The 20,201-nt window shown below is 41.7% G+C and overlaps 1 protein-coding gene across 3 annotated transcripts in view; it reads left to right on the top strand.

The window, feature by feature from the left end:
• The first annotated feature begins 1,785 nt into the window (after positions 1 to 1,785).
• The window catches only part of FGGY (FGGY carbohydrate kinase domain containing), a 150,780-nt gene continuing 132,364 nt past the window's right edge, over positions 1,786 to 20,201 (top strand). For all 3 annotated transcript variants that reach the window (XM_082484122.1, XM_082484124.1, XM_082484123.1), the window contains exons 1-4: positions 1,786 to 1,891; positions 13,688 to 13,900; positions 15,819 to 15,930; positions 17,729 to 17,880. In XM_082484122.1, the coding sequence (XP_082340248.1) occupies positions 1,871 to 1,891; positions 13,688 to 13,900; positions 15,819 to 15,930; positions 17,729 to 17,880 (498 nt within the window). In that variant the 5' untranslated portion in view covers positions 1,786 to 1,870. The remainder of the gene's footprint in view (positions 1,892 to 13,687; positions 13,901 to 15,818; positions 15,931 to 17,728; positions 17,881 to 20,201) is intronic.

Below are 20,201 nucleotides of genomic sequence, written 5' to 3' on the forward strand. Positions count from 1 at the left end.
TGCATCCCACTACAGGAGCTGCAGACCTCCCGGGGAGCAAAGTGGAGCATGAGAGCACACACTCCCACCTTGCAATGAGCTGACCTGGAATCACAGTCAAGAGGGCGGCATTTAAAAAAAAACTCTATCAAAGCAAAACATTTGGACTAACGCAAGAAAATTCCAAATAGTTGTTTGTGTCTAACGTCCTTTCCTACCCCATGTAGGCGCAAAGTATTCCCAACGGCAAATTGCTTTTCACCCAGAAGATTTCAGTTTTGTAGAAGTAGTGTTTTCCATCAGAAAATCACTCCAACGGAAAATTACTAACTGGTTCTAATACAGAGTGACTAGCGAAGCTCTCAGAATGATTCAGTGGCAAAGCTGGAATGAGAACCCACAGCTCTTGACCACAAACCCTGTGCTCTAACCATGAGACAACACTCATCTTTCCCTGAGCAAGGTTGTTCCTGCAGTATTTCTGCCTGGGCCAAAGTGGGAAAACTCTGGAGATGTTGCAAGACGGCTTTTTGCGACAAGATTTCCTGCTGTAGAATATTTGGGGGATAATGGAAAAAATCCCGGCTGGCTCCCTGGGGCCTCTTGAGAAGCGTTGGGACATGGTGGGAGCGTGAGGGTTTCCATCAGTTCCTCCCTCCGTAGGACGTGGAGGGACGTGGTGGGGTCTGGTCCTGCGTGCCGCTGGAGCGTGCAGCTACTGCTGGCCCATCTCTCTGGTTTCAAGGGATGCTTTATAACGATGAGCGGATCCTACTGCCCCTCTCCTCCACTTTAAGCAAACCTTAAATCAACTCAGCGTTTATTCCCCCCGTCAGGAATTTTACAGCTTTGCAGGTAAACCACTGAAATGGAGTAACCCTGTGCAGAAAATCTAACTCATGGCTTGCAGTCCTGTTTTATTTAAGAAGTGATTACGTATTTATGGGTCAAGATGGGGGATGTTTCAGACTGCCCTCGCTCCGGACATACCCTTCTGCTTGTGTCCTTGTATTTAGTCTTCCCCTGGCTCTTGGTGTGGCTTCTTGCACCGCTTAAAAGCTAAATGCTTCTGCAACCCCCCAGTGTTTCTGCAGGCTTGTGGGGCAACAGGCCCGCGGCTGAGAAATACGGCTTAGCAACAACCCCTTTCACAAAAAGAGCCAAACCTCCTCCTTGTTTCTGTTCGATTTGCTTTTAAATAAAGCAGAAATACGATTCCCTTTCCGAGGCAAAAATACTGGTATCAGTTGAATTCCTGACAGGGCACACAGCGCACGCTGGGCTCTCCGGGGCAGTGCAGTTTGACAGCTATGCCTAACACACAGCAGATCCCTCCAACGGCGCTCGGGGCCAGCTCCACACGCGGGCCCCCAAATGCAAACCAGATGCCGGCACCGGCCGGCGAAGCCTTCAAAGGCGAGCGGGGGAGGCTCGGCCTCTCCCGCCTCCCCCTTCCCCGCCCCGACCGGGGGACGGCAGCGCAAGCGCGGCCGGGCCGGGCCGCGGAGGAGGAGGAGGCGGGGTGGGGGGGACGGGGACACGGCGGGCTTCCCGGCAGCGGCCGGCGGTCAGGAAATTGCCCTGTCAGGAAAAGCGCGGTTTTCTGTAGCCCGTTCCCTGCGCAGCTAATATAGTGTTTCAGTTTGTACAAGTAAGTGAACTGGCGCTGGCCAAGCCCCGCTGGCCACTGAGCCGCGGCCGGGCGGGCTCCCCCCTCAGCCAGGCGAGCGCGGGCGCCGCCCCTGAGGCGAGGCCGCTCCCTCAGCCTCCCCCCCGCCCTGCGCGCGCGCGCCGGCGCCGGCCGTTACGGCCGTTACCGGTGGCGGGCCCGGCCCGTCCTGCTCGGCCCGGCCCGGCCCTGCCAGGCCCCTCTCCGGAGCTCCGCGCTGACATGCAGAAAACTCCTTCCCCCGTGCGTGAGGTTGAGAAACCGTATCGGCGTTTGCGGTGGTGGCGTTTAATTAGAAAAGCCTGTGATGCCCGTGTGTAACACCCTTCCTCCCCCCCCGCCGGCTTTGTCCCCAGGGAGCCCCTCTCGCTGCACCACCCCCCACCCCCCCGCCAGGCCTCAGGCAGCTCGTCCAGGCCGTGCGTTGGCTGTGCGATTAAAATTGCTCCGAATCCGTTTCGGAGCCTGGTTTTCGCGTAGCTGCTGGGGCATTATAGGATTTACATTCTCGTCTCCTTGCCTGGCTTCCCCAAGTTTGCTTTTACTGATGTTTCTCAACAGAACAGCCTATATATAACGCTTAAATTTAATGAGAATGGGTCTGCCCTATTTCACGGGCCCTTTGCGTTGACAGGCTCCAGGCAGCACTGGGGGTGCGCAGCAGCGCCTGGGGAGGCCCTGAAGGTTTTGCAAGGCTGGGGTAGGCACATCGCCTCCTCCTGCAGGTGGGGGGGGGGGGGGGGGGGTAGGAGTCACCATTTTCCCTGCAGCCTTTGCCTGAGCTTTAAATGGCAGCGCTCAGGTGACCTGACGTATGCAGATGGGACATGTACATCACTCACATACTTGCTTAATCCTCCAGATCCCTGGGAGATTTCCTTAAGTGTATTTCTTGCTCTTACACAAGTTGGTCGTTTCCAGTCTTGTGTTGCTGGCACTGGAGTCCTCTTGCTGCTTGCTTCCACCTATGCCTCCTTCCTCCTCATGCAGCTCTGCTTTCTCACACCTTTGCAGCACTGTCTCCCTCACATGGCAGTCACTCCTGCATTCTTATAAAGCTTGTAGGCTGGCATGGAGCCCACACCAGTAACCTGGTGGAGTTTACTTGCACTTGGCTCCAGACCTCCCTGTCATGGCCGTGTTCCTCGCTAGTGACGTGCTCTGCACCCGTTAGGAACTGGTGACCTTGCAGATTCTTTCACTGCTGAGGTGCCTGGGACTTGTTAGCTAGTTTAATAAATTTAGCATCAGTGCCTCTTCTCTGGAGAACACTTAAGAAATGTTAGGGAAAGAGAGGAGAGGGCTCTCTCATCTCTGAGGTTCTTAGAAAGTAATAAGCAGATACATTACTGTGAAGGTGGTCTTCTCATTTTTCATGCTTATGTATTCCCTCATCCTGGAAGACTATTTGCTTAATTTATTGAAATTAACTTTTTTCTAAATGTACTTAAATGTAGTACAAAAACATACTGAAATTTTAAAGTGTCTTTAAATGTTAATGGCCCCCATTCCTTCAGGAATATGTACTGGCATACGTTAAAAAAAAAAAAGTAGCTTTTTTTTTTTTTTCTTGGGATAGGAGGGTGAAAGAGGAAAATAGGGGGAATTGGGTTCTTATAGGTACAGCTGTTCCCAGCTGTAAGAATCAGGGCAGAAAGAAATTTATAGTGTCAGGAGAAACTAAATAAGCTAGTACTATGCTGGAAAGTTTTTATGTGTATTCTTAGCCACTTTTGTTACCCTATCCTGTGTTTCTAACAGTCCTACAGCTAAGTTATCATTTGAAACTGTTGGTTCTTTTGAAAAAGTCATCCTCTTTCCAAGTAAGGGCTCTTACACATTTTGTTTCTTGTACTCTGTCAAGAAGTCTGCCTTCTCTCTTTCCATAAGCTGTTCTTTCTTTAACCATTCTTTTGATTCTGTTAGAGGTTGATCTGTTTCCTGAGAACTAGTAGATTTACAGGAGAGGATCAGAATAGCTCTCCTGTGTGTTCCTGTTTTGTATCTCTGGCTTTTCTAATGACTCACATTGAAATTTTTCCCTGGTGCTTGCCACTGGAATATCAAAGAGCCTGGTATGCAAAATGAACAGTAGTGGCATGGCCTTGGCTCATGTGTCTTGGCTCAAGACACCTTCTGGTTGGTGTCTTGAGCTGCCTTCAGTTTCCCCTCTGCATTTCCACACATGAAAGGGAAAGTACTCGGACCAATCATAAAATAAAGTTTGAAAATTTGTGACCTTCAGCTGTCTAAGGCAAGCACGCTTACAAGCTCTTGAATTCTGAGATGTTTTGAGAAAGTCATTGAAGGGAACTTACAGGGAGGTGTTCGCCTGATACCCTTTCAGGCTTGTCTTTGTGGGAGTTTGAAATTACGAGACATAGGATTATTAAGAAGGCAGATTTTGTGTTGATAAAAAGAAAACAAACAAACAAAAACCCCCAGCTGTGTATGTAAGGAGAAGGAAGAGAACTCACTGGGTTCAGATGAGCAGACGTGATTCTTCTTTCACTGAAAAATAAGAAAGGGATGTAGACATGCATGGTCTATCTAGATACCTGATTTTTGTGCAGAATTTGTGTTTCTTTTGACCTAAGCTAATGTGCAACCTCACTTCCTCTTAAGTAGTTGTGACAGGAACTTCAGGGCTAGTGTTTTTGGAATTGCAGCCCAAATAAATGTTTAATTTTAAAATGACAGATTACTTAGGGCTGTCGTTCTTCTCGTGCTCTTACTATGCAAGAGTGAACAAATACTGTATGGTAAACTGTGGATTCGGCTTATAGACATGTTTGCTTCTGGGCTGAGCATCTTGAAAGAAGTGGTTTACAGCATGTCTTTAAAAATTGATTTCACTGTTGCATCTACTACTGGTCTAAGTGTTCCAGTGTCTGCCAGGAGTAATTATAGACAGTTGGTTCAGATGTTGCTTAAATGTGTAAGCCTTGATGGGAAATGCAGTGGATTTCAGCCAGAATGCTAATTTTGATGTTTTGTCATTTCATAAAACTGTGAACTCAGAACAAATTATTTTTATACTGATCTACTGATCCGTAATCACACAGCTAGGGCCAAATTCAACCTTGTAGCACTGGAATCTGCAGATGTGATTAAAGTTAGACTATCAGCACTAACCTAAAGTTGGCTAGTTTGGTATCCGCAGTAGCAAAATGACTTTATTTACCCAGGATTCTGGATAAGCGTATGTACCCTGCACTGAAGCTCATGGTGCTGAGTCTGGTTTGCTCTAGGAATGCAGTTTAAAGGTAGTGCGCGTGTGGTTCCATGAACTGTAATTACGCCTTTTGAATTGCATTCTACTCCAAGTTATATTTTATGATTTAAACAGATATTTTGTAAATTAACATTATTGTGCTGGGGATGTGTTTACTGTATGCTTCTTTGCATGTGTGTGGTTTTTTTTATTATTTGTTTCTCCATTTCTGTTATAACATAGAAGAGAATGAAAAAATACAAAGGTCACACTACGGGAATCTGCCTCTCTTTTACAGGCAGTGAACGGAGATTGCTCTTTCTGTCCAGTATGGGGTAGGCTAAAGTGATAGAGATATAGGAATGAGAAAGATCTTAGCATTAGATTAATAAACTGATGGATCCAACCACTTGGATCCATCAGTCATTTTGGAGCCTGTTGCCTCCTTTCAACTAGTCATGAAGCTGTTACAGCTAGAATTTATGTAATAATCAGATGGCGTTTTTTCCTCTCACAGTCAATGTAAACAAGATAGTGTCTTCTTTCAGAGCTTCAAGCATTCTGCAGTGTCACTTGGGACATGTCTGTCTGCCAGATCATTAGCACAGCCTTTAAGGATGCATGCAGCTGCAGTGTCAGAGGAGGGAATGGATCTAAATAGGTTGGTGTGCATGAATTGTATTGATTGCTGTTTTCAGGGTGTGGAGAAGACAGGTCCTGCTCTACATCCTCTTAATTCCTTGGGTTTTCCTGTGTGAGAATTGTGTCTTGGCATAAAGTGATCAGCATTTCCTCTGTTTGACAAATTGTAGGTTATGGCAAGCATTCAAAATCTTGCAGACATGTGAGTGCACCTGTAATGTTCACAAGCGTCAAGAGTTTAATCCTGAACTACTAACATGGCTGGGAGTTTTGCCACTGATGGATGCAGGATCAGACCCTGCTTTTGAAGTGATGATCCAGTCCAAGCAGGGCCAGGAGAGCCCCAGAGGGATTTGGAGCTGTTGGGTTTCCCCAGTAGCGTGTGCCTTCGCTCCTCATCTCATTTTGTGTGTTCATATGGCTCAGCCTTCCTTTTGCCTGAGAGCTCTGCTCTGCAGCTGTTTCCTGCTGTTCCTGGTGTTAGACGAGCAGTGAAGCAGAGAGAGAGCCAAACTTGGCTTTTTGAGCAGCATAGTTACAGGCTGGGGAACAAAAGGGGCAGCCCGGTTCACCACTGTCGTGTTGATGATCTTACAGTGATATTCCTGGTCTGTCTGTGGTCTCACAGTCTCCGACCGGGCAGCCTGGCTGCTTTGTGAGGCATGCTGCGGCATTGGTCTTCTGCCTGTTGCAATGCAGAGCCTATCAGGACATGCAACAACCACGTGGGTGCCTTGATCTTCCTTCCAAAGAAAACCAGGGTGAGCAGTACCCTTAAGTCTTCTCCAAGCATATAGATGGGAGGAGCTCCTGGATTCCTCTGTTTAGACACACTTTGAGGGCCAATGTAGTGTGAATCGCCTGAAGTTTGAAATCCCTGGCCTTCCGTAGCCACTGCTGTGCTCCAAAGCAGTACCTCTCAGTTGACACCAACATGTTATTTTTCTGCTGTGAGCATCTCTGCAGTCTTTTGGGGGGGGGTGCGGGGGGGAAGCAGTCTTGGAATAGTTACTTGCTGCTTATTAGTACTTACTACTGCACTGTATTATGGTACTTATTATTGCCACATCCATGAACAGTCAGAGAGCAGAAAAATGCCTTTTGATTTACCTGACCATGTTAAGATTGTGAGTTCAGCTCATCACTCAAGGTCTTGTAAATAGCTGAAGCAAGCTTTCTGAGGACAATTCAGAAGGCGATGGAATCATGACTGCAGGAAGAAGGCAAATACGGAGCAATTGCTTAATGTCTCCTCTAGCTCAGGAACTCGGGTGCATCAAAACTAGCAGGTGGCATGCTCAGAACAAATGAAAGGACTTTTTCTTGCATTGTTTACACAGAACTTTATAACTCATTGCCACAGTAGTTTGCAGTTGCAGAAGTTTCCCTGGATTCAAAAAGAACACAAGCAAATTTGGATAGGAAAAAGCCTTCAAGGTCTGCTAATCCTTAAGATAAAATTTCTGGCTCAGGAAGTGCCTCTACTATAGATAGCAGGAGGAAGAAGGTGTCTTGGGGAAGTATCGCTGGATGAAAAGGGCAGACGTATGCTTTTCTCATGGCTTTTGCTGTTTGTGGCAGAATACTGTATTAATTGGACCTTTCATCTGACCCAGTGCAGCCATGCTCTTTAAGCAGGGACCAGGATGCCATTGGTCTTATTTGATCAATTGTACTGTTGGCTGTATCTGCCAGTGTGAGTTCAAGAAAGGAACTTGAAGGCAAGCATCATTTTTCTGTTTTAGTGCAGTCTCTTCTAGAGCAGATTATAAAGAAAAACAACTGTGTTGTACATTTTAGAGCTTGATATTTGTTGACACCGGTCATGCTGACATCTTTCTGCTGCTCATGAGTGAGATATCTCTGTAGGCAGTAGAAGCTGAAAATAAATAAATTTTGGATCTCATTTCTTAGAATAATTTGCTTAGTCACTTTCATTTCTCCTCTTATTAGTTATACCAGGATAAACTGGGATATGTCTTGCTTTATATCAAAGCAGGTAGAAGTAGTTTGGCCTGTAAGTATTTAAAATACAAAAGATAGAATTAAAGGGCAGAAGGCAGTGATGAAGTAATGGTTCTGTCTTGGACACTGAGAGAGGGGGAAAAAATGGTAAGGAGAGACATTACAGAAGACTAGTACATAGTGAATTATTTATAGAGAGAAAAGGACGTGCTAGATAGTAGTAGAATATTTTCAGTCCTCTGGTGGGATTTATGGTGACTACGTTACAATGTTCAGGGGGCAAGTAGGAAGGTTTTGGTGGAACAACGTAGGTATTATGTGGCTGGAAGTTGGGGTCTGATTCTACCGCTAAAATGAGGTCTCTTCCACTATTTGAAGCTGGTTTTCCTTTTCTGAGGGGTGAGAAAGCTCTACAGAATTTACCAGAGAATGGATGAAATAATCTAGAAGTGCTTGGATTTTAGTGAAGAAGCATACTTTCTCCAGTTTGGTTTTTATTTATTCCATTTTTGTTATTGTTAACACAGTCCTCACATTCCTAAGACAGAGATCTCCTGCATGTACGTGTTTTTGTTTTGGGAAGGGAAAAGGGGAGATGAGGTATGCTTTTGTTCCTTACTTTTGTTTTGTTTGCTGTTGGGTAGCTGAAAAATAAATGCTTGTTGATAGTTATAGCATAGTCCCTTGGGCATTTAAGGGTATTATTCTCTATTAGTACTGCCCTTCAACACAACGTTAGAATTCTCCATCTGCTCCCACTCTCCCACACAGACACGTGCCTTCTTTTTCACTTCACATCCTGGAAGAGGAAAGGGAGTTCACTGTCTTCAAGAAGAGATTGCAGCTCTACCACCACCGCTTTTGTTAGTTTTCTGTAACCCTAGAAAGCCAACAAAGTGCAATACAATGTCAAAAATGCTTCTTTTGTTTTATCTCCTTTCTACAATTGAAAAGCAGCTTTTATTTAACATATTTAGATCTTTTCACAGTAAGATTACGAAGCCTAATTTGAGCCTGTTAATCTTTTTCTCCATAATCCACAGAAAAGCACAGCTGCACTACTAAAAACATACTGTTTATCTGTGATCGCTGGGTCTGGGCAACCTGCAGCGTTCCAAAGATCAAAGTTTAAAACAGACGTGCCAGTCCTTCATAATTTCTTCTGTTTCAGCACACGATACATACATACACAATAAATACTTCTGCTGAGCTTTGGCCTGCGTGCATGCGAGTGTGCAGCCTTCCTGTGCTGTAGCTTTATCGGAAAGGTATGTTCTGGCATTTTGATAACCGTGAATTAAGGTAGGACAGGCTGAGTTTAGTAGTTAGTTGTAAATGAAACAATCATCTGGTTACTTAGTTATTCCTTAAATTAAAGTAAACAATGTTAAGGATTTTCTTTTTTTACAGAAATATTTTTGAAAATAACAATTTCACCCCTCCTTTTTTTCATTGCCTATGTGGGAAAACTAGCACATTTGTTTAAGCATAAACTGGGAAGTCTGTGGTTTCCAGCACGCACATTTTGAATAATATTTATACAGACTATTATTTAATGGGCCATATAAATATTTATCATATGCTGTAGCCCTTTGATCATAAATGCTTGTTTGAAAAGCCATTCTGTCCCTGCTGTGATTTGCAAAGAAAGAGGCCATTGCTGTTTTAGTGCTTGGAGGGAATTTTGGCTTCTTGTCCTGTCTTAGCAGTTATAGTCATGGACTAACATGGTCAAGGTGGACATGTCTTTTAATTTTTTTTTTTTCTCTCTCCCTCTCTGTCTGGTTGCAAATTCAAATAATAAGTTGTAAAGATAGGACGCTAATTCTGCAATGGACAGGCAAAGCTGTGCTGAAGTTTTGAAGGCCTTTTTTCTTGGCTGCAAGAAGCCAGGCTTCCTGAGCTAGATACTTCAGTAGTATAGAATGTAGTGGTATTACCACCACTGCTTTCCACCTCTTGGGAAGTCCATAAACATGCATCATCCATGTATCAATTATTTTGTTGTCTTGTTAGGAATATCGGGCTCGAGGAATTGAGCTGCCTGACTGGACCTTTAGGACTTTTTATTTAATTCATTTTTTTGATTCGCTGTTTTCCCCATGATTATATTGACTGCAGAAGCTGTATGCTAAGAATACAGTAGATAGATACAGAATCCAACCTAAAATTTTATTTGCACAACCAACTTTTCCTTGCACAGGGCAATGAATGTTCGTGTCCAGATTCCAAAGCAAGAAGTTTGTGCTGGGACCTTCTTCTACCTCGGAACTTGATTAAAGAGTTTCTTCATTTTTGCTTTGCAGCTTCCTCTTGTACTAAAGGAATCTCTGTAAATAAAACTGAATGGCAACATTCCTCTTTAAATTCTTATTAAAGTACTTTGGCTAAATATTTTCCACCAACCACGGCTGAGTTCTTAGGTTCTCAAGAAATACCTTTAGACAGTCCCTAATTGGTGATACTTATGACCTAGACATGACACTGCTTTTTGTGGATCCAGTTGACAAGTAGGTGGCATACCAAGTGATTGGTATTCCAGAAAACCCCTTGGCACCAAATGATGTTTTTGCAAGCAGATCAGATCCTATTGCAGAGATGCTATACTTTGAACAGCCTCAGTAACTTAGTGCTTGCTGTGCTTGAAAAAAGGATTAATATTTACTTTTAGCCTTTTTTCGTAAGATACTGAAGTATTGCTTTGTAAATCTAGTTGAGCTTTACTCAGAGAAAGACCAGTTAAAATAGATTTGTGGTTCTTGTTTTTGGACTCTGTCACTTAACTCTTTCTTATGTCCACTGATTTACAGACATAAAGTAGTGGATATGCGTAGACTGATACGTACTGCTTGAGCATATAAACAAACTCTGCTTCCTGCACAGTCACTCACACATGCACATTCTGGTCGCTTAGTAAGGAAAAAAGGAAAGTAAACATGCCATGGGCTGATTGGGTTCCAGGTTTCAAATGTTTGTGGGAAGAATCCAATGCAAAGCTGTAATTTTAAGTGCTGAGTAGGAGGTACTGTGAGCTTAATTCTTTAACATCTGTTAAGCTTGTTCTCTAAGTAGCAAAAACACATTAATGAGCTAAAATCAAGGCTGCCATACGTGGAAGAGAAATAAAAAATTAGAGTAATATTGTGTGTGTGTGAGAAGGAGGCAGGATGTAAAATATTCCTTTTGCTATTTGTATTTGGAGAAAAGCAAGTGAGAAAGATTTGCCTATGTTTAAAAAAAAAATCTGCTTTGCAGCTTGTGGCTTATTCTTGTCTTTATGAGTCAGTAGCTAAAGGCAGTGCCGAAATAGGGAAAACCAGGGAAATTTGTGAGATACTATCAGGAACAGTCTTAGGTCATTTCTTTATAGTAAAATTTCTTGCAAGTACTTAGCAGCATCTGCAGCCAGCCTTTTAAGCTTTGAGGAGATGGACTGCAAAATTAAAAAGTGAACATCATCTGTTGAAAAGAACGTCTTAAAACTGCTTTTACAGCCAAGGGCTAAGAGGAAGATGCAGAGTGCTGTAAGTATCCCCAGCTGACAGATGCAGTGTTAATCACTGATATCAGGAGAATTGTCCTCTCTGTGACAGAGGCATTAGCTTTTGTTAATCTGACCAGGTCATACAGCCAGGGCCAAGAAAATAAAGCGAACTTTCTTGCCAATATTCCGAGGTGTTAGACTCATGGCACACCATTATTTTTAGCTGATTGCTCATCGCTTGAACAGATGACCTTGCTTAACAAGATTAGTGTGTATTGCACCTAATCTACTGGGCAGAATCAGTATGCTGAAAGAGAGTAGCTAGTATTTCCATCAGTACTGCAAGATGCTCCATAGCTTTGAGTTTTTTCTACTTTCTGATATTGTTAGAAGCTAATGATCTGTACAGCTTCCTCTAGTGACCTGTCATGGTGCGTATAGAATGCGGTGTGATAACTACTTTTGTATGAGGCTGCTTAGGGGCTGTAGTAGTGGACAGAACTCTCTCATGCTAATGCTGTCCAAGTGAAGAACAAAAAAATGGTCCCTGGCCGCCAGCAGTGGTAGTCTGAGCATGAAGTGACAGATTCAGGCAGTACAAAATGATCATGTGGGACAAGTTGTGATAACAGATCTCCACAGACTAACTGCATTTCCATGAACCATTTAATGGGGTAGGATGAGGGGAAGCTGGGTAGTTTTCTGTAGCCAAGGTGTTGGCTTATGCTGTTTTAAGTGCAAATGAAAATTTGCCTTAATTCAGCTGTTACACTGCTTAATTGTTATCTGGGGTGATGCTTGAATTATGAGTTTTCTGAGATAGCTGACTGTCTTCCCCCTCCTCCCCCCCTCCTTTTTTATCATTATTTCACCTGCTACCTCTAACCCTCAGTGATAATAGATCTGTAATAGCCATCCACAGCAGTGGTTGCAAGCCAACCATAGATGCGAACAGCCGCTTACGTTGGGCCAACACTATGTTTGGACTGAAACCCAAGGATATATCTTGACCTATACTTGAGATGTTTCACGGGGAAAAAAAAAGGCTTGGTTTTCTGTCTTGTAGAAATAGCCCAATTAAAAACCATCATTTCCAAATTGAGTACAATTTACCTGGCTGTAAGATCAGCTGTTATGGTCTGAAGGTAGAAAGAGGACTTTCACCATTTTCTGTTTCACTGCTTTTTCTGTCAGGCTTTTGGTATACTTTGCCACTGAACTCTAGTTATTTCAAAAAAACCCCTAAGGATTAATTTGAAATGTGAATAATCCCATTGTTCTATTCAGCAGTACTTTCCAAATCTTTCCCCCTTTACCCATGTTGCTGCCTCTGAACAACTCATCTTCCATACACAGAAGTAATCCAGGTGACTTCTTTGGGAGAGATGGGCTGTTTTTTAGTAGAATAATTTTGGTGCTCAGTAAATACTGTATATTCATCACATTATAACTGATCCATTCATTTTCTGGAAATCAGAAACTACGCATCAGCTGAGTTTTGTGTGTTTAAGAGGCTTATCAGGAGATTTACACAAGCACTAAACTTGGTACTCGTTTGACATTTCAAATACTTTGTATCAGCTTTTACTTAGCATTCTCCCAGCTTGATTAAAGTGTAAATGTTAACTATCAATTAAGGACAAACTGTGAGAAATTAAGTACAGTGCATTTGTCACTGTATTAAATGTCAAATAGTTAAACGTTATAGTGAAGTAAGCAACTCATTGTGAATAATTAAATTGATTAACTTAACCTCACTTTGTTCTTGTAGGTTATGAGAGAGTAGGGAGAGATTTCCTGGGATGCTTTCATAACTCAACACATTTTCAGCAAATTATTTTCTGAATCTTTAAAATTGTCTGGATGGTGGGTAGCTCTTAAAAACCTAACCCTTTTTTTTAAATTTTTTTTTTTCTTTTTCTTTGGAGGGCTCAAAGATTGGGTAATATGTGCCAGATCGTCACTTAGTTGTTGTAATTATCAGCATCACACCACTTTTTTGGGGAGGGGAAACTGTTTTCAGATTCTGCAGAAATTCAGCCTGACTCACCGTCTCATTCACTCATCAGCTGGTTGGCTCTGTGGCAGGCTGCAGCTCTTGGCTCCTCATTCCTCTTCAGGTCAGGGGTCAGTAGAGCCAGGCACACCACCTCTTTCACTAATTCAGGAGTATAATTTGTTTGAATTGAGGCAATGATGTATCTGTGGTGGTTCTTCTGCCTTGTCCAGAGGTGAATCCAATTAACAGGCATCAGCAGCTTTCCCATCTGCCAGAATTCAAGAAAACCCAGAATTCTCTGGATTGAAACTTCCCTTTTGTGTAAAGCACTAACTCCTGATCGCTGCTGAACTTGGAACCGTACCCTTTCCTTCCCTTCCTATCTCCTTCCCCCTTTTTCCCTTTATGTGGGCATGATACTGTATGGCCACAGCTCAGTTCCGCAATTGTTTGAGTGCATGAACTTGATCTTAGCATGCGTATTCTTCCATGCACATTTACAGTTTGCTTTTCAGGAGCTTCTGTGCTATGAAACTTACACGTTTGAAGAAAAAAAGTACAACTAGTGCAAGAGTTGAAAACTCAAATTAATTAAGAAATGCTAAGTGAAGACTTGCTGCAAAAAAGGCTTATCAAGCAAAGTGCCTGCGCAGCATCTCTCTTGTCCTGTTCAGCACAGCTTTGCATCATCAGTCATTTTATCTGTTTTTAACCCTTTTTTTTTTCCCCCAACAGGTTTTATTAAAAATGCACAGTAAGAAGCAGGCTCCAGTAAAATACTATGTTGGAATTGATGTTGGATCGGCAAGTGTTCGTGCGGCTTTGGTAGACGAGTTTGGGACAGTAGTGGCACATGCAGATCAGCCAATCCAGATTTGGGAACCCCAGCCAGACCACTACGAGCAGTCCTCTGCAGACATATGGGCTGCCTGTTGCTCAGTCACAAAGGTATGCCAAGAAAAGGAAAATGAAGGAGATCTGTCTTGCAGGTAGCTCTTCAAGTTTTGAAAGTTTAAGGTCTTCCAGTCAGTGGCCTTTAACATCCAGTTCTGTGCATGATGTATTTACTGTGTAACTATAACCATCGTTGTGCATTAAAGCACCTTGAGGATATGGCAGATGTAGCCTCACAATGTCTGTTATACCGCTGAGGAGCTGAAGGCCAGAGTGAAAGAAGCTTGTGATACAACTGAAAATAGGATGAAAGCTCTTCCTTTGCGCTATTAGCTCAGAGGGGGGACTTACCCACTGCCTTCAGGATTCACATCTGTGGGTTTTGTTTCGCTGGTGTGTGTTCTAGTGACGAGACAGCTCTTTGAAGAGTCAAGGTTGCTCAGAACGTGCTAATGCATATGTTTAAAGATTCGCATTGTCCTGCACTAGAGTCACAAAGGAGCATTTATTGTAGAGAAGCTGTAATCTGTTTTGTGGCTGTTGTCTAACATAATGTCTGACACCTGTGGTCATCATTAAGATGCCTGTCCATTATTGTAAGACCAAAATAAATTATATATTTTTGTGGATAGTATCAAGCATAAAACCAGATTGAAATAAACCTTACTATAAGGGAAAATTTGTACCCTCTGATCCAACGATCTGCCTGTACATGCTGGTGGTGAAAGTAAATTAGTGACCTTGCTTGGCAGCGCACATGTAGGCCATTTCATCCTTCTTAATAAAGCCCCAGCCTGCTCCATGTTCTAAGGTTGGCTTTTTAAATATTCATGATATGCTTGGTAATTTGCAGATGGACAGTTCACCCATTCTCTTTTTATTGATCAGCCTTTTCAAACATTAATGAGCTTGGCTCTGCAGAAATACCCTGAGATGAAGGAGACAGAGGTGAAGGAGGAAAAGAAGGGAGTGACAGGAGTGATAGGGAAGAACAGCTTGATGTTAGAGCAAGTCTTCTGTTCTGCTTATTTGATTTTTCTTTTTGTGAATTGCTTTGTTCTTGCTCTGGACCTCTTTAAATACAATCTCTGATATGTAAGCAATAAAATATGGTCTCTGAAACTATAGCTTTACAGAGCCAGTAAGAGACTGGCACTGTGGCAAGTCTAGTGAAAGTCTTTTCTTATAGTCCTAATTAAAATAATGATATTTTTATTGTTGCTGAGAAGTGGCAATTTATTACTGTGTTACGTTTTAGGTGTCTTGCAACCTCACTTGGCACTTAATCCATGTGGGTGTTGTGTTTTTTTTTCCAGTGCTGCTGGAAGCCATGAAGTTCAGACCTTTTGGGGTGGTGATTTTTTTTGGAAAATCTTCCAAAAAGTATGCTATGCAAACGCTTGGTAGCAGAGCTTTTGAAAAGATGTGCATTGCAGAGGTATTATCACTGCTACAGGTTTTGGTCAACTTTATTTTTGGGACCCCTCACTATTGCAAGACAAAAAGTGGCACAATATTACCAAAGCAATTCTAGAAGATCGTTGCTTCCACAGGTAGGAACCGAGTGAAGTAACTGATGGAAACACTTAGCCTTAATCCTGTGCCTATTTTTCACACGCAGCTCACGTCCAAGCTTTCAGAAAAGAGAGAAAATTAACATCGCTAGTTTTCTGCTACCTTTATTTTCTGATATTTTTGTGCTTCCTGCTTTCATCCAGAGCTGTGACTAGGAGGATTAAAAAGTTATTAAAGAACTTTTCATGGGCCTTTGAATTCAGTTTTGAAAACCAAAGAATCTTTGGTAATTTGGTGTATTTTTGATTAGAGGTTTTAAAGAATACTGACTCTCAAAAATTTCAGAGGTTGAGCTTGCATTTCTAACTTGTAACTCATTTTCTGTACTCATTAGTTCACATGATACATGTATATATATGGGTATATTTGTATTCATGCGTGTTTCGTATATTTGCAGAAAGTTGTCTGTGGAATAGATGCCAGCCAGATTCGAGGGATTGGTTTTGATGCAACGTGTTCCCTTGTTGTTGTGGATAAACAGTTCCAACCTTTGGCAGTCAACTGTGAAGGTAGGACTCCAGCACAAAAATTGGTGTTACTGTACGTTTTGTCACTGACGTGAGAGAACAAACAGTTTCATCCAAAAGCCAAGTTATGGGGTTTTCTCTTGGAGATATAGATGATAGAAAATCTTTTTTACAAGAGGATTGTTTTCTGGTTTTACTATTTTAATTCAACTGCAAAGTTAAATTTGTGATGAGAATTACTTACTGTTTGGCTAAAAGTTTGGCATCCTAAGATCAAATTCTTTCATCTTGGCTCAGAGAGACTTCTTCTTAGAGAAATCTATGCTCATTTTTCTTTTGTGCATGCTTTCTCCTCCTTCAGACTTTACTAATCCTGACTTTCATAGTGTTTACGAATGCCCATCTACACTGGCTAAAGGAATGCTAAAAATGTAGTGTTAGTATAGTCTTAACTGCTTACTCTGTCGTGAAGCTGCAGGCAAGAGGTTCAGCTTGTGCATTTTATTGCACTGGTCTTCTGTCTTTGCCTAGGACAGTGCTAAACTTCAGAAAAAGTCTGTGACCTTTTTCTAAAAATTCTGATTTTTTTTATTAGCTTTTGAGTAGATGATTCAGAAGACTCAAGAAGTCTGTGATGCACTTTTTTTTCAGTCAGTCCCATTTAAGATTAGGTGTGTGCTAAATCAGTAGTTACAGAGCCATAATCACAATTCTGTTGATGTTCCCTTTCTATTCTCAGATGTATTTGTCATCTCCTCCTAGCCTTCTCAAAAAAACCAGCTTTGCCCCCAAAATGTCCTTTGCTAAATTTAGATGAGATTATTTATTTTTCAGTTTGAGAGTCACTTACAGTCTGTTCAATGCCTAATGATGTCTGGGGCTATTTTGGCCTATTGAGTCAAATCAGTTCTCATTTTTTATTCTCTGTTATCCCCAAGAACTTTGAGTTTACACAGTGTTGTAGTTAAATAAAAAGACAAGAATGCACTGAATACTGTCACATTGGTATGGGCATGCAATAGTGTGGTTTCAGGCAGTCTCACAGATGTAAGTTGTATTTAAATCCATGTTAGAAATATTGGTGTGCCTCATACTTCTGCCTGGTCTTGGAGTATGGTTTCAAGATTATGCATGAGTGGCTGTGCCATGAAGTTGAGTGTGCAGTGTACTTAGCAAGAGCGGAATCTGTGTGTCACCTGGATTACTGTTCTACCGGTCTAGCAGGTCTTCTGTAGGTTAATTTTGATAAAATGTTCTTTGCTTCTTGTTCTCATGTGCTATGCAGACTTGCCAAATGCTTTTTCCTTCCATATCCAAAATAAAAGCATTTCCACAAATTATCCTCCTGAAACTATTTCTGAAAGGAATTAGGTTAGTTCTCCACCTAACAGTAGAAGAGGAGAGAGAATCCCTGTAACTATCTATCTAGTTGACTAGCTGAGTTAATTTCAGTTTGTAACATAATTGCTTGGATTTTATCCCGTTTTTAGTTCTTAGTCACCAAAATGCTGCTTCATATTTTTAAATAAATATGGATACTTTATCAAGAAGTTTAGGTTCTTTGAATGAAATGTAGCTTACAAGAGCATGGTTTATCAAAGTTCTTGGGTGCTTACAAGCCTGATTGGTTTCAGTCAGCATTCTCAGTGCTCAGCATGTCGTAAAGTTGCCTCCACAGGGCTAGAATTTTATCTTTAGATATCTACTGTGGATTATTAAAGCAAATAAAATTTGAATCTTCTATGTAGAAGTGAAAGTGTGAAGCTCAGTAACTTATGGTACTGAGGTGGGGTTAAACCAGACCTAAAATAAACTTTTTTTTTTTTTTTTTTTCCCCAAGGACAAAACTATAGGAATGTTATTATGTGGATGGACCATCGTGCAGTCAGTCAAGTTGAGCACATCAATGCAACACAACACAGGGTTTTGAGCTATGTAGGGGGAGTGATGTCTGTGGAAATGCAGCCACCTAAATTGCTGTGGATAAAGGAAGTGAGTACATCTAAGACTACAAAGCATTTTTATTAATGATTTATACCCTTTGTTTATTCTGGAGACTGAAATTTCTGAAACAAAGGTCTTCAGCTTTAGTGTTGAAACCAAAGGTGTGCAAAATAAGGCCAGCTTTACATTGTGATGAAAATGTTTTGAGATTCTTTTTTTCCTCTCAATTATTAGAAATATCTTTGATTTTATTGAAATTTAGTGTTTCCTGGTTGAAACATTTCATATGCCTTTCGTATCTAATTTTAAGGTTAGATATACATACAAATTTAGTTACAGGTAACGAATGAGTCCTTGAAGTATCCTAGGATTTAGTTATGGAGGTGTATTTCCTGCTGCAACTACTGTAGCTGGACATGCTTACAGGGGTCTGGGGTGGATTTATAGCAATTTAAACAGCACCATCACAACTTTGGTTACCGGGACAGAGGTACTGCCTTTGCAGCATTGCATTCAACAGTGAGGGGATGTCTTTGGCTGCTTGTAGAGAAAACGTTCATTTAGACCTTCAGTTTAGTTCTCCCCCATCTGTAGGAAGTAGACTGTCTGTAGAGGGAAGGTGCTCTGTTTGTAATGTGGAACTCTGCCTCTGTCTCTTTTGTTTAAATTTTGTGTACGAGAGAATGACGTGTGGCCTTCCAATAATAAATGTCAGATAAAAGGAGAAATGCTTGCCACTTGAATTTTTTATAGCCTCCTCCAATCTGGCTTTTACATTTGGTCTCAATGATGCTTGCTGTCATTTTAACAAAGCCCAAATGTAAATTGCTTGCTGCCAGCTTCAAACACAGTCTCCTGTCCTTACAAACATGAAACATCATACAGTAACAGGGTGCAGATTGGGGAAAGTCAAAGGAATTAACTGGTAGAAGCAGGTATTGACAGATTAATGATAATAGAGGATAATGAATGTTGTTTGTAGATGCTATACTGAAATACGAATATCCATCTACTAGTTTTTTTCTTTCTTGAGCTATAAGTATCATATGACAGTCATTTTATAAATAATAAAAAAGTAAGCTGTCAAAACCTTAAATGAATCCATTGTGTTTAAAACATTTTTATATTGCAAGGTCTGGAATATCAGTACCTGATTGATCAGGAAAGACCAAATTATGGGGTCTCCAAATGCGGTCACCCAGAGATGCTACAGCATCAAAGCCCTCTGACATAATTGCTGTAGTATAAAGGGGAGGGCAAGTATTGCAGGGCTTGTTCCCTCTATGAGCAAATGGGTAGGAAATAGAATTCACCTTACCCTCCGTGCCAGCCAGTAGCAGAAATTGCCTGGCAGAAGGGCATTACGGAACAGGGCTTGCTCATATTTCCCCTTTCAGCTCCTGACGTACCAGCTAAAGAGATTATTTTCCTTAAGAGAGGGGTTTTTTACCTCATTATCTGTTTGCTGAGCTGCTCAGTTCCTGCATCCTGAGTGGACTAGAAAAAGACATACTGTTAAACTGCTTAAGCTTACCCTGCTTAACTCCAGCACCTTAAGCGACATCTCCAGTAGCACCTCAGCTAGCTCATGAGAAGGAACGATATCATTTATTACAGTCTTGGTTGTGGCCATGTAGTGTTAAACTTTTTACCTTCAGAGAGGTATACGATCAAGTCTTTGCTTACTGCTTCTATATTTGTTGCAAAGTAGGAGAGTGAAAGGAATCGCACGAAGAGTGTTGCTCATTTTCAGTGCCCATCACAGTAATGCACCTACACATTACGTGGCTTTTAGGGCTAGCAGCAAAGGTTCATGTTAGCCTCTGACAGTTGAAATGCAGCCTCATGTAATGCAAGTGTTCTCACTTTTTGCCAAGGAATGCAAATTTTATAATAACTTGGAATGTCAGGATCTCCAAATGAGAGCTGAAACACCAGTTTAGTTTGCACATATGTTGTTATTCAGTGGAGTGTCTTCAAGTGGTCTACAAATAATAAATTACTTAAGTCTCTTCAGATTCTTTGTTATTAATATTTTATAGATGAATATACTATGACAGGTATTAAAGGCATGGTCAGAAGGCTACTTATAAAATGGTACTTAATGTTTCCTTCATGTTTTTTTGAGTTGTATCATCTTTCTTTTCTGTTTAGTGTATTTCCCCTGCTAATGCAGCACAGTTCCCAGAGGCGTGGCAGAGTGAGATTTTGATCTAGCTCATACACCACAAAGAAAAAATATTCTATTCTGATTACAGGATTATATCTTAAGCTAGTGCTAATGCACAAGCTGGCAAAAAGGAAGTTTGGTTTTCACATGCCTTGGGACAGTCACAAGATTAGCAGGTAGAAAGAAACATTTTATTTTC

The sequence above is a fragment of the Vanellus vanellus genome (genome assembly GCF_965231255.1).
Source record: "Vanellus vanellus genome assembly, chromosome: 5".
In the NCBI taxonomy this organism is placed as follows: Eukaryota; Metazoa; Chordata; class Aves; order Charadriiformes; family Charadriidae; genus Vanellus; species Vanellus vanellus.